At 33.9% G+C, this 15,109-nt stretch overlaps 1 protein-coding gene across 3 annotated transcripts in view; it reads right to left on the reverse strand.

Annotated features, from left to right (window-relative positions):
• The window catches only part of LOC126856275 (heterogeneous nuclear ribonucleoprotein L), a 145,214-nt gene that overhangs the window by 40,110 nt on the left and 89,995 nt on the right, over positions 1–15,109 (reverse strand). For all 3 annotated transcript variants that reach the window (XR_007688344.1, XM_050604668.1, XM_050604667.1), the window contains exon 6: positions 8,035–8,098. Coding sequence is in view for 2 of the 3 variants with exons in the window: in XM_050604668.1 (XP_050460625.1) it covers positions 8,035–8,098 (64 nt within the window). In the remaining variant the exon portion in view is untranslated. The remainder of the gene's footprint in view (positions 1–8,034; positions 8,099–15,109) is intronic.

The following is a 15,109-nucleotide window of genomic DNA, read 5'->3' on the forward strand; positions in this document are numbered from 1 at the left end:
TTTTTCTAGGTCAGAGAACATATCCGTTGGGTTTGGAAAATGATTATTTGCGATGCGATAGAACCAGTGACTCTTGTTTTCAGAACAAATAAGCTCCTGTCATCTTACTCATCGTTCGGTAAAACGCCTATGTCGTGACTAGCCAAAGAGTTTATTTTCCTTAAGGATTTGTAATAATCATAGAATATAATGATTTTCGTCAGCCATCGGGACGATGATTTATTTAAGTTAGCGCGAGACTGGATAGTACTCATGATATAATTATGTTATGGCATAAAATATTAAATCTGCCGTATTAAAGCTGGTCATTCAATTAAAATATACGTTATAAAATAAGCAGAATAAAAAATATAGCATAATTTACCGAATTATGTTGATTCAAATATTGCTATATTTCACCGCTCATCTATTTTATGTATATATATATATATATAAAGTTTTCAATAATTATTTCTACTTATATAAAGAGATGGTTAAGTACGTAACAAACATTCATGTTATTATTTGGGGATTACAATGAGACTTGTTGCACACTATATAGTTATGTGTGTTATGAAAATTATTCAATTGAGGGTTCTCTAAATATTATAAACATATATTATCTTTCTTCAATAACCATATGTTAAAACATCTAAAAGATAATTATGTCAATGATATTTCTAAATTATCGTTATTTGCACAACTCGAAAACTTATTAAATCAATCAGTATTATCTCAGCAGTTTAAATTAAATTTAAATTAGTTTTCTTTAACAATGCTTGAAAAGATTCAAACCAACTACAGTTCATTCGGCGTTTATAATCATAATATTGAGTCTACCGTAAATGAAATGAAATTGAATTTCTCAGACAAGCATGCTGTAACTTCTCCCGATACGAAATTATTTGCGCAACTCGAGGAATGATCGGCGTAGCCGCGAGACATGCGATCGCTTAATATCACGTCGCGCTTAAACGATCATCTGGGCGAGTCGGTAGCTCTCAGTGTTTCTTTAGAGAGTGGTCCCCGCAATCTCGACGACACTTTGCTCGTTAATGGGTACACTCGTCTCTCGTGAGGACTAGTGAACCGTATAATAAATCTCCCCCCAATAGAGAGACGCACTGACATGCTCGCCGCGAGACTTCGCACAACAGAAGGGTATTTCATCGTACTCGAATGTTGGGGCGAGCTTGGAGGCACGCGGACAGTCGGTCATAAGTCATACGTCGCATATCTTGTTGCGCTTTGACGCGTCGCAGCTGCGATCCGCGTGCCTATAAATCAGCACTATCGTTTCACTGACTTGAGTGGTGATTAACCCTCTTGCTCTCTTAGCGCTCGTAAACGATATTTTTTCCTTCACTTGTAATGTTTTGACAATATCTTTTTAAGATCAAGCCATCTCATTATTTTGTCTCTAAGTGACAATTACAATTTTACGTGTACAAAAAATTTATGGGTCATTACAAAATTTATTCAAGATTTAATTATACAATGTATATTGCCCTTAAATCCCTTTTTAAATTAAATTGTGAATTCGTTTTGAAGATTTCATTTGAACCATTGATATTACACATCATGTTCCAATAATACTCTTGTTTATATATCCTTTTCTTCTCTCTTTAATCTTATTTTCGAAATATCTCCCGAAAATATTGCCATCCATTTCTGCAGCGGCCTACATCCTACACTATTTCCCAATCGATAACCCTCGAGATTGGCGTTTTATTTTATAACGCACCCGATGTTATAGAAACCTCCATTCCCGAGAGGTATCAAAAAGATCTTGGAACGGCATTAAACTTGCGATGGTGTGCCACGCCAACCTCTCCCGATTTCTCGCGCCATTTGTCCCACGCGTTCCGCTCCGCTAGTGAAGAATCGCTGAATTGCAGTTTAAAGTTTTATGCAAAGGATCAATCCAATCCCCTGCCCCCTTCTCCCTTGCCCCCCCCTCCTCCACGTCTTTATTTCATCACGCTCCGCGAAGCCGAGTTTATTCCGATTCCGTTCCCCGACCGGAGAGGCATCTCGTAGTCCGCGGCCTTTTGCGGGGTGTCGCGCAAACTTAAATCTCTCCCGGTATGTAAGAAAAGATTTATACTTGGATGCGATGGATGCGACTGCAACGGCTTTCTTCTCTCGCATACGAAATATTTCGGTATTTACTTTAACTGTGACAAAGTAAACCGCGCACCGCAAAATTTATTCCACGTACGCGATTTTTGACATGACCCATTAAGATCAAATTTAAAAGACTTAACAATCTTTATTATGTTTATTTATTTTATTTTATAATATCAACAAATGGGATGAGAAAATAATCCTTTAAAATCAAATTTATCGAAAAAAATTGATTAGATATTAATATTTCAATTCAATGATAATATATATATATATATATGCTTTATAATTTTAATTAAAAAAAATAATTACAGAATATTTAAACATTTATTATGACTCGCAATATTTTAGTTTTCCAGAAATTTGAAAACCTCAATTATATACGCTTATCTCGAAAACATATATATTTATATTTACAGCATACTGCCAAAATTTCGATGATACGGTGTAGGTATATTTCGCGATGCCGTTGCATCAGAAACAATTAGCGTGAAAGTTTGTTAATTTGGAGGCTGTAATGCGCGAGAAAGTTATTTGCTCCAGAAATATCTGCTAACGTCACCCTGTGCAAAGTAATTACTCTGGAAATTTATAGAGTTGGCACAACTTCACAATATAAATTTCATATAACATGTAACGAGTCCGGAACAATCATATAGAGAAATTTACTCTAAATGTAAAATGTGTAATAATTCTGATAATATCGGTGTGTCGATTGCATTGAGATTAATCATGCAAAAATCATGATGATAACATGATATTTTACAATTCATGGTGAATATTTCATAATTATGTTCAATGCAAAAAGCGAGATACATAATTTCAGGTATTCGCAAATTATATATTAGAATACTTTAAGATAATTAAAAAAATTTTTTTTTTATAATATATTACTGAGAGGTAGAAATTAATTCAATGCTACGTGTTCGTATGTTTATCGATGCAAAATAATATTTATTGACGTATTCCAAGACAAATTTTGTTGCATACATTTCTTGATTAATCACGTAGCGACACATAAAACTTGATAATTACAATAATAGTGACAATGACATGATTAAATATTCTCTTGTTTTAACAACTTGTAGAAACTTCGATTCGAAGAAAGTTGAGAAGAAGAAAAACATGAACATTTCATAGATATAGTAAACGAGATGCACTAAAAAGAGTATTTATAAATTTCTTATGAATGAATGCATTAGGGTGACAAAGCAAAATGTTCCTTGTCAAGTGCAGATGCTTTTCTCTCGGCAAGTAATGTACTATATTTTCGTTTGCACGCTTGTAACTTTCTGAAAAGAGAGAAAAGTACACACGACTCTCACAGATCTCAGATCCGTCGGGATTTTAAAATTCAAGTAAAAAAAAAAAGAAAAAAAAAAATATCGAGCATATTCAAGAGGGAGAATTTTGAAAAGTAAAAGTACGTGCTTCTATTGAAGAAAATTTATTCGATAAACTTTCGCGCTTTCTAAGAATTCTCGCTCTTGTATTTCTCCGACGTCGACGACGTAAAGTTCCAATCTTCAAGAAACAAAGATGAATGGAATCTTATATCCATTACCATCGAGATATAAGGCCTCCGTTTATTTAAATGTGTGCTCGAATCGTGCGTTTCGCGCGTCACATAATAAAATCACATCTCACAGCCTCTCTCACTTTCTCGAAACAAACTTGGCTTTGTTCGCCGACGTCGACGACGATCTTTTGTGCGTCGACATTTATGCCGCACCAAATGGAGAGACGAATGGGGAGCCAATAATGACGACGGCACATGGTCGTGGACGTTGTCGTTGAATGCCGTTGCCAAATGGAAATGCCGAATCGGTCCTCGCGTTGGCGATGACAGAAAATTGAGTGTAACGCGATCGGGGGATTGATCGCGGTGTCCGGCCGAACGCTATTTCTGCATTTATAATTGAGTAGACGACACAGGCAGCAGATTAATCGCGGGTCTTAATCGCCCGGAGACTCAAAGATGGAAGCGCGTCGTTGTTGCACAATATGTCGCGTGCTCTTTCTTAGGTACATAGGTTGATTAAAATAACAAAGATGAGTTAAATTGCTTCATTTTAAGCTCTCGGTCGAGATGCTTGTGGTAAGGCCATCGGTGCTTTATTCCTTTTTATCGGCAACTAATAATTTGATCGGGAACGATTGTACGGCGATAAAAATATATGACGTAACTCTCTTTTATTTAAACGCTTTGATATGTAGATGATTCATGTCAAAGTTGAAGTAGATTTAAATTTAAATATTTGAGAGCTATTTATTATCTATTGTAAATGAAATTAAAATAGATAATAAAAGATGGCTAAATATATTGATCATTAGATATAAACTAATTATCCTTCAAAATTTTATTTAAATTCACGATAAATGGTTCAACCGATGACGTTTGGATCGATAGAAGAAGTCGTTCATCTCGGACGAATAAAAATGTGCGACCGCTTTTCTTCGCGGAAATACAGGTTGTGGTTGTGACTGGGCGATATAGCAGATTTAATGAAACTTTCATCCGTGAGATGCAAGGATGCAAGGATGAAAAGGTTAGGCGTACATCAATCGACCTGACCTATCTCCGACGTAATTAGCTCAGCAGACAGATTCGTCGACGCGACTCCCGCGGAGTTTCATAATCAAGTTTCTTCCAGTGATAACAAAGCATTTTCTATCAAGGAATTGCCATGGTTACCGTATTATTTTATCTCGCCGTTCGATTAGACAGATATATGGGAAATGCACTAGATTAATCTAATTTTTATAAATTTATTCTTTAGAATTAAATAATACGTTAACGTTATACAAAAGAAAATCTTATAATTTTTTGATAAAAGAACTTTTTTTTTCTTATAGAAAATGGACATGTAATTTAATTATGTTAAAATTATAATCAAAATTTTACATTATTCTTAAAATCCCTCTCTCTATCTCTGTTTATTATTAAGATTTAATATTAAATATATGCAGGAATTTAAAATTAGAGAGAAATTTTACTTAAACTATCAAATAAAAAAAAAAAATATATTTATTAATGTTAATCCCACATTAATTTTTACACGCAAAATAAAAATACTTTAACACATCATTTAATACTTTTTTTTAAAATTATTATAAATGTCATTGCAATTTGTTTTAGTGCCAACTCAGTTTTGTAAATTCTAGATAAAAAAAGACAATTTAAAAGCTTTTTAATTTTATGGAATTTATTGTGATAGAGGAAAGGGTCATAGCTAATATAATGAAAGATGGCCTTTTAGGATCAATCTCTTAGTAAGCGAATACCGTCGTTATGTCCAAAAACGACGGCAATTAGTGCGGAAATGCGTCTACGAGAACCTGGAGATTTCGTACAGTCGAAAGGGCAGACCGTTGACGGCGTCTGCGAGTGACGGAACATCAAGCCGCTATAATTGGGTCGAATTCCTTGAGTGCCTCATTCGCTCGTCGATCCACTGAAATTCTGTTTAAGGCTTGTACCTGGCACGCGATTTCTGGCAATTGCTTGCCGCTAATTGCTGCTTGCAGCACTATGGAGATCAATACGTGCGCATTCACGCGTATTAGTTAATTGTTGAATTCGCTGCAAACTTTCTCTCTTCGTGTTTCAAGCAATTATTGCCGGTTTAAATATTGCTCGACGTCTCTTAGCATTAATCCCTAAATGTGCAAGTTGCACGCGTTAGCGGTATCAGCGTGATCCAAACTTTTCTGACGTTAATAAAGTTTTTCCCAAAATGAAAAAAAAAAAAATTATATGTTAGATATGTAGAAATATTCTTCATTGATAAAAAAAAATTTTTTTTTTATTACATTCTTGGCGCACACACGCGTCCTTAATTTCTTTAATAAATTAAAAAATTAAAATTCATATGTAAATTAATGTAATTAAAATTTGCATTTAATTTATTAGTAAAGTGTTAAAATCTAAAAATTTAGTCACGGTAAATTTCGCATTTTCTTAGTGTTTTCATAAACAAGAATTAATATATCGCAATAAAATTAATATAGAAAATTAATATAAGGCTGTTCTGTGTTGCAATTTTCTTTCCCTTCTTCAATTTCAACGGCAAATTTTTCCTTTCTTCAGCGTGTACTTGCGAAAATATAAACTCGCGTCGCTAGATTATCTTAACGTAATTGCCATTTAACGCTCCAATTCGTGCAACGAAACCGCAGCAGCCCAGCGCGAAAGGCGATTATCTCGAAAATGGCGTTAATTCTACGGGTCGAGCGCGGCGTTCGCACGTGGCGTTAGTAATCTTCATTAACCGTAGAAAGAAACGCGGTAATTAATGTCGCTGGATAACTCGAAATAATTTATGCGTTACGACGAAGCGACGTTCAGCCGCTAAAACGGCCAGTCTTTTGCGCACAAGTTATGTTACAATTTCGCATTCTTTGGTATGCGATTTAATCTTTGATTAGAGAATCGATTTGCAAAAATAATTCGCCAGCATGGGTTCCCAGCTTTGTATCCAGCTTTTTTGTACTTTCTCTTAAAATTGGAATAATCAGGACGGGAATAGGATCGGTTTCGCGAATAATCTCGCGAAAATAAGGTACAGGAAATGGGAAATTAACGAAAATATATTACGCTATTTATAAGATGTGTCAGCATTGAAATAAAATCTAATTACTTTTTTACATTTCGCGCAAAATGCAAAACAGTGATGCAATTGCTTGCGAATTGATAATTTTAAAAATATGTTGTCAGTCGCAAGAGATCGCGTGTTCATTTCAATAAAATTCATTTAATATTCTTGTAACAAGATATATTTTGATTCCATATGTATATATATATATATATATATATATATATATATATATATATATATTATAATAGATACCTAAACTTTGTTTGTGTGCAACATTCGTCGTTCAAAAAATTCATATGTTTCTCGTTGGGTGGTCCGAATCATTACGCATTTTCATATTCCTCGTTACGCTCTCTCGTATTTCAGAGTGAATAGATCTATCGGATTCTGTGGTATGTGAATGTTCGCGACGAATTCATGCGTATGACGGCCGAGCGAATTTCAAGCTGGAGGATCGTTCCCATCGCGCCATTATTGCGGTTTCGGAATCGGATTTTCATTTTGAAAATCATTAGATTTACGTCAATTGCGTTAATACAAATACGCGACTCTTTAATTCTTCTTCACGCAAGAAAAATTCGACACAAATATGCCAAAAGATTCAATATTTATAAAAAGACACACTGCTACTGGAAAAAAAAAACAATTATATGATAAATTATTTGTGAGATTATTTATGTAAACGATAGAGATCATGTTCTTTTATATTTCCTTTTAATATAAATTACTCGTCTCTTAATTCTCTTAATGTAATGATTTTCTTGATATTATTCAAAAAAGAATATTTCATTCCACATACATGTGAACGAGAAATACTATGTTTTAGCGAAACTTTTTTGCACTATCGTTAAATCCAATTAGGTTTTCCGCATCATGTGCAATGAAGTAGAAACGATACGAATAGAAAACCGAAAAAGGGGAGAAATCGCGATACGCTCAGCGTGGGGAACGATCCTCCATGTACACGTACGCGACAAGAGTCGCCAATTGGATGGAATTTTGCAAGAAGAAGTCAATTGAATATAGTTGGCCTCTTTCTGCAGAATGTAATCTAATTGACGATCTCGATACAAGAATCAAGCAAGCCCATCTCTTTCGACGAATAAATTTAGTATTCATATTTATGCAAAAGTCTAGATATGTCACTATTTTATTTGCAGTTTTTATCGAAATAACGGGCTTGTCCGATTCTATATTTTCATGCTTCCAATTGCTGAAACGCATGTCGACGCGGGCAATGTAATGTTATGAAGTTACACGTACATAACACCGATAGAAAGAAATAAAAGAAGAACTGAGGGAGATGAAAGAGAGAAAAAGGAAAACTCACCTAATGTCGGGGTTGTGTAGTCCCAACTCTCGGCATCGTTCTTGTAAACGTTGAGCTTTGTCGGCTGGAAAAGATAAGAAACCATATTTAAATGCGTTTGGAAATATCACAGTGAATTGTTTTTCTCTACACGTCAGAGCAAAGAAATCGGGACCAATGTTCGTAAAAAAAAAGAAAAAAAAAAATAAATGAAAAAATAAATGGTAATTCAATTTTGTTTCATTGACATATTAGTATGTTTTCCTAAAAATGCTAATATTACGATTATAAATATTGATCTTTGAGAACTTTACTGGCAAACATTATATTACAATAATGCAAATAGATATATATCCCAGGCGGTCGTTGTTATACGAAATAGTTTGATATTGAGTTTCTAATGGATGCGATCGAATGAGAAATAATTAGTCATCCATAACTCAATATCTCAATTTTGAAAAGTCTAGTGTAGCGCGTCCTCACATCCTCATCGATTACAGCAACGAATAATTCGTGCTTGTTCTCAGTCATCTAATGAATACTTCGGCAAATCTCCCAAGGCAGGCAAAACTAATTCGATTAGCTTAAGTGACGTAAATCCCCAGGTGTTAAATAGAGAGCAACTCTCTCTGGAAAGCCTCCAGTGATTCACGAAACTCGCAGTTGCATGGAAACTAGCATAAACGATCGATCGTTAAGTCAAAAATTTTGTGGAAGAAAAAAAAATTGCACGATTGCATGATACATATTCGAGAGTTGATCATAACAGCGAACCGTTATGCGTAATTACGGAGGCAACTTCTGGAGAGCTTTCCACGGCCGTAAAAACGTCACGTTACAAGCTGAATAACCACTTCGGTATATCTCGCCGTCGTCTCCCCGTAATAATAATAATTCTACGAGTAAAACCTTGCAGGAAAAGTAAAGTGGCGCAGACAGGAGAGATACGGCAATTCAGCTTAGCTGCGTTTACTAACCGCGCCGAGTGGAAAAAGTTAACGCCTGCCTGCAATAAGTCGTCGCATTCCACCTCGTTGCAGGCAGGCGTCGACTTCATGTATGTTTGTGTACCTTGACTTTACAAACTGCGCAATTATATATTTCTCGCTGTCATATAAGACAGTGTCAGGTGATAACGTAGCAATATTTTACGAAAGGCTTTATATTAAACAAGTATATCTTTGCCTTCTCCACGCTTGATCAGTAAATTCGTTTTCTTATTTTTAATTGAATCACGTCAATCTTAGTCTCAGGATTTTAAATTTCAGATATCTAGAAAACGCTCAAGATTAAGAAAATAACTTTTATATTTAATTTAACGCAATAAAAAATTAAAGGAAAATGTTATAAGATTGAATATATTTAAGCAAACATTTTTTCTAGAGAAACTAAAGTTTCTTCTCTCTGAATATATCGCTGAATAAGTTTCAAATATCAACGAAATAATTAGATGCTCAATGATATCAAGATCTTTAGAAATTACTTTCTTTTGCATAAATTTTATGTACTTTTCTAAATTTAATATACTAACATAAGCTGCACATTATTTTAATTCTCAAGTTCTTAAATTCTTTTTCTTCTTTCATTTTTAAAATTTGGAACATCTTAGGAAATTGGTGCCAAGTATAGACTTAAATAAAAACTGAGAAAGCAGAGGTGTTGTAAAAAATGTGCTGGCTTGTAAAAGATCTAGACCCGGTTCTGTTACAAAAATTCATCGCAAAAACCCGTTTCACATTCTCACGTTTAATAACAATCATTTTTATATATAATTTATGTAAATTGTATTAATTATTCCAATTTTAATTTAAAAAAAAATTCGTTATATTAATTAAAAACTTTCAGACATAATTGTCTCATTTTTTAAATAAAAAAATTTTATCTTTTTTTAAATTCTCATTTTTACATTACAAACTATTTTTAATCAGATTAGCTTTTTTCAATAATTTTTTTTTATCGCAAAAAATATTTTTGTTCTTAGATTACAGAATTCATTTCCGTGCAATCGATCGGTGTTGCTCGTTGTCCATGTACTTTCTAGGCAATCCTATCGCAATTTACAATATAAAAAAATAGACAGCATGATATATACGCGATATATAATTTTTTCTATATGAAAGATCGATAATTTTTTTATTTAAATAAATATATACGTGCCAATGTAATTTATTATTAATAAAAGATCACACTAACTAACTATTTTTAACTAACATTATTTTTACATTATTAATATTAATCAATGTAAATTTTTCATAGGATATGTATATATCTTATATTTTTTAATTTGAGGAAGAAACCATTTGCACGTACAGAGATACTCGAAGGCCTGCGTGAGTAACATATTCTCAAAGCTCTCGCTAGCTTTATATCACGCTAAAATTTTCAGACGCTTAGATTGCTAACTTAAGCTATTGAAATCACTTTGAAGTTGGTACGGGAATTATTCAACAGGATACAACCGTGATGTAGCTATTACTACCACTATCTTTTGGGTTTGTTTCATTTCCTCTATGTGCATGCAATGTAGAAAACTGACTTACATCCTCTCTCACTCCCGGAAGAGCGAAACTAGTTCCTCTTTATTGTGCCGAGGTGAGGTAACGCCGTTTACTTCGCTCAGGTATTAATCGCCCTGGCGTTAATCTACGTAGAAAGTAACTTGGTATCTCATTGCGTCACTTGTAAATAGCTGCATGAAATTGTCCAAGTGACTATAAGGTTTTAATACTTGTGGCGTTAATTTCTACGGATGCTCGTTACGCGAAAATTTTATAACAAAATAATTCTCTATTTTAGACGAAATAATTTGTAATAAACATATTTTAGTTTAAAAACAACATTACTTATTAAAATATTTTAGTAGAAAAGATCAGTATAAAAATTTATCTATCTGTGTAAACAAAAAAATGTAAGGAAAGTTTTCTTACTGGGTTCAAAGAGAAAAAAAAAATTAAATTTCCTTAAAAATTGCATTAAAAAAATTATTTTCAATTTTATTAAATATATATATATTGTTGTTGCATAATTTATATTAAAATCTCTTACAATCTTCTACTCATATTCTTCTACCTGTTTATAATTCATAAGAGGAATTGAACTTCTCTTGAGGAAGCAAATGAGGCGGACTTGTGCCACAAATGCAGCTTGGCTGGGGAAATTATTAAAGTCGAAAGATAAGGCGGCGCGCAATGTAGTAGCGTAGTTGAATTATTCAAGCGTCTCGAAAACGCTAATTTCGCCGGCAGGAGAGAAGAGGCGGACTCGCCTCGTTGGAGCATCTCATTTCGTCCGACGAGCCTCTTCTTATTGGATTTCGGATGTTGAGTTAAGCATTCAGCACTGCGAGCGGATTCCACTGGCGCATTAGTGCAGCTAGGGCCGATTTAGAAGATGGCTTTAGAAGGCCGCTGCTGCAACAAGGCCGCTCGCATTGCGAATGCGCCGCGAAAAATAATAACTCTGGGGAAAAAATTCGTTTTCTATATACAAAAATTATATGAAAATGAAAATAATATGGAAACTAGTATGTGAAAATAAATAAAACATGTATGCATGTAAATGTACACTTGGCGGTATTTACATAGGATTATTTGTCAAGTTCGAAAATCTAGTTGTCCGGTATATTACTTTTGCTCCGAGCTTCGCGCAACTTTCAGTCGTCCTAGCAACATTCGAGAAATTCGGGGAATGGGAAAATGTAAAACTGCAACTGGTCTAGTCGTAGGTTGCGGTGACGCGAAAAAGCTTTTTCGAATCAAGGGATATATCTCCATCGAGAATCTATATAAGCTACCGTGTACTGAGTTATTTAGCTGATCCGTGTACAGGATATTCTACAGAGTGCCTATTAATCTTAATAATGGCTTTGTTAATCAATACGTATGGACGAAATATATCGGTGCACCTAACAATTTTCAAATTACAATTAATAATTTAGCAAGCTAAACCGATAGCATAGATTGCATTCAATATATCTTATCGCGCGCTTAAATATAAATATAAAGGAACTTTATTACTTTTTCGTGATTATAATTCAAACCTTCGAGAGATTTAATTTCCGATATAAAACTGCATCAAAATTCTTCCTTCCAAACTTCTATTACGAAAAGATCTAGAACAGTTTACAGCTTACTTTACTAAATTGTGAGATATGTCACTTAAAGGATTTAAAATTTCAACTCGCTAATGCTGCAAAATATTCGAGGAATAGTGACATATATATATATATATATATATATATATATATATATATATACGCTAAGCATTATGAGATTAAGTAGGAAAAATTGTATAAGCTGACGGAGGCGAATATAAATTGTATCAGAATTTTAATCTAGTTTTAAAAAAAAGCAAAGTCGCACACAAGTTTTTTTTTTTTTAATAATGATTATTTCGAGAGAGAGAGAGAGGGTTTGTATCTTAAATTATATACATCACAACATTTGATAGTGTTGTAAGATAAATAATAAATTCCTCAATTAAACATTTCTCTTTCCTCTCTCTCTCTCTTTCTCTTTCTTTCTGATAGAAATTCTTTTAAACTAAAATGATCGAACACATTTGAAAATCTGGCAAGTTTTCCTTGCTTGGAATCTACGAAATGGTTGGTCGTATTCATATCGCGGAACGGAAAACGTGAAAAGCATGAGGCATTGTTTCGCATTGAACGTCGCTTTCATAACGAACCAACCGAACACTTATTGATCTGCGAATCAGACGGCGCATTACTGATTTATGATCGTCGGCGAAAGCCAAAACGGATCGCTCCGATACTTTCGCGCTGTATGTATCATATCGTTTTTAACTCTTTTTTAACAAACCACAAACATTTACAGCAAGAAAAAGTTTATAGAAATAAAAATTCCGTTAGAAAAAAAAAAAATAAATAAATAAAATCTTAAAATCTTAATAAAAATATCAAGCATTTCTATGACTGATTGTCAGCAAAATTTTTATGATGAAAAATATTGATTTCGTCTGGAAACGTCCAGAGCGAAGAATAAAGAGGAGGAGAGATTCTGAATAAAAATATCAAAAAATATTCTATTTTTAGAATCTTGGAAATCTTGGAAACATCCTGAAAATATCACGAGAAAATCTATTCAGAATCCCTCTTAGGAATATCTATAGCGTGTTGCATATATGGAACGTATGCACATTAGGTAAAAAAAAACGCAACATACACATGCATGCACATTCTACTTTCATAATTTGGTATCTTATAGATTGAAATCTAAACATCTATCCATTCAGAACATAAACATTATGTTTTATTTTCTCGTATCTACCCGAAAGATAAAATGTTTGAATTTGGGGAGCTGCATTTTTTCCTATCAAATGCTCGATTGTTAAGTCAATATTATAAATAGCTAATATTATAAATAATCGTGCATTTGTCATAAGACGTGAAACGAATTATTCCGCGATTCCACACGCGCAAAAATGCGGAATGTAGGAGGAATTCGTGATTTTGCCGAATATAAGGAAAGACGATAACGCGCCCAAAAAAGTAAATCGCTCCGCGAAGACTCATAAGCGTAATCTGCCTCGAATTTCGCAGCCGTGTACGTTGAAGAACATAAAACAACTCGCGCGAGTTGAACGCCAAACGAATGGGATCTCGCCATCATAAAACTCCAACAGTTTCCCTCTCAGCATTTACGATCCTCCCTTACGTTATCGTTTCTTTTCCTCTCTTTCATTTTTTTTTTCTTTTTTTTTTTTACGTTCCTACGGGAAAACGCACTCAACAAAGTAACGGGTGAGTAATTAACGCTGCAATTAACAAAGTTTCACACTAATATTAATTTTTTTTCTTACTCTCGACTATTCTTATTTCGCTAAATTTAATTTTCTGTGATATTTAATCTTGAGCTCTACGCGAAAAATTAAAAGATTTGGATTGTGCGTTCTCTTAGAATTTTAAAGATATATCTGTAGTGTAAAAAAAAAATAGATTGCAATATTACACATGTACATATTATATCAAATAAAAGATCGGAATATGTAAAAAGTACACAGAATAAATAATAATAATAAAAAAAGAATTACACACGGGTTAAACGAATTGTCGTTTCATAAACATCGTAGAGAGAGAGAGAGAACTGTTTATTAACCCTGAATATATTTCTGATAGGACGGCGCGTTATTTGCACGCGATAAAATGTCTAAGCGTCCATCATTCAAGCTTCGACAGCTTGGCAGACTTGACGAACGGCAGTATATAAAATTCGCTTCCGATATCGCGTACCCCGATGAGCCTTTATCTCTCCCTCGTGAGCTACTTCGATGGAAAAAAACCGTGGAAATAGGAGAAAGAGAGAGAAAGAATGGAAACATACGAGCTGCTGTCTCTTTTGTTTCGCGAGTAAACAACTTTTCCGCAACGAGTGTATGGGCTTTTTCTTTTCTCTTGTCGATGTAACGTCATCGATGTCGAAAGTTTGTTCGCGGTTAAACGGGTAATAATCTGCTGGAACGAGTATCGTGTAACTGGCAGCACATTTATTTCGAACCATTTCGCATAGCTGTTTTCGATTATTTCTTCTGTGCAATGTTCAATTTTTGATATTTTATTAAATGAAACGGGAGATGTAAAAATACTAAAGATATTCCGTAATCAGCATTTCGATACGCGTAAATAAAATTCAGTTTTTATTTTTATATTACTTATATTATTATTATTATAAACATGAAAATAAAATGATTATTTGACGAAAAATATACAAAAATAGAAAAGAGCTTTTATCGATGTTGAGAGTGATTTTTATCTCGTATTAAAGCTTAGTATGCCTCTGCTTATTATACGTACGTAAAGATAACATATCGCGCTTTTATCTGGCATCGTATAAAAGCCGATGTGGATTTTAAACGCGCAATTTATTTAAACAGCAATTATAGCGCAACTTGTAATTGTAACTCGCCCCACGTACGGGCATTATGTTCGAACTCTCTATTTTTGATTCGGAGCCATAAATATAGCACGTGTCACATATTTCTCACAGCGGGAACGTACGATTTAACGTCTAATTTCAGTTGTCAGCATTGCCAAAGCTCGACGCGACACGCGAAAAAGAAATTTATGCTTAGCATTCAC

This window comes from Cataglyphis hispanica, chromosome 18, assembly GCF_021464435.1.
Source record: "Cataglyphis hispanica isolate Lineage 1 chromosome 18, ULB_Chis1_1.0, whole genome shotgun sequence".
Taxonomy (NCBI): domain Eukaryota; kingdom Metazoa; phylum Arthropoda; class Insecta; order Hymenoptera; family Formicidae; genus Cataglyphis; species Cataglyphis hispanica.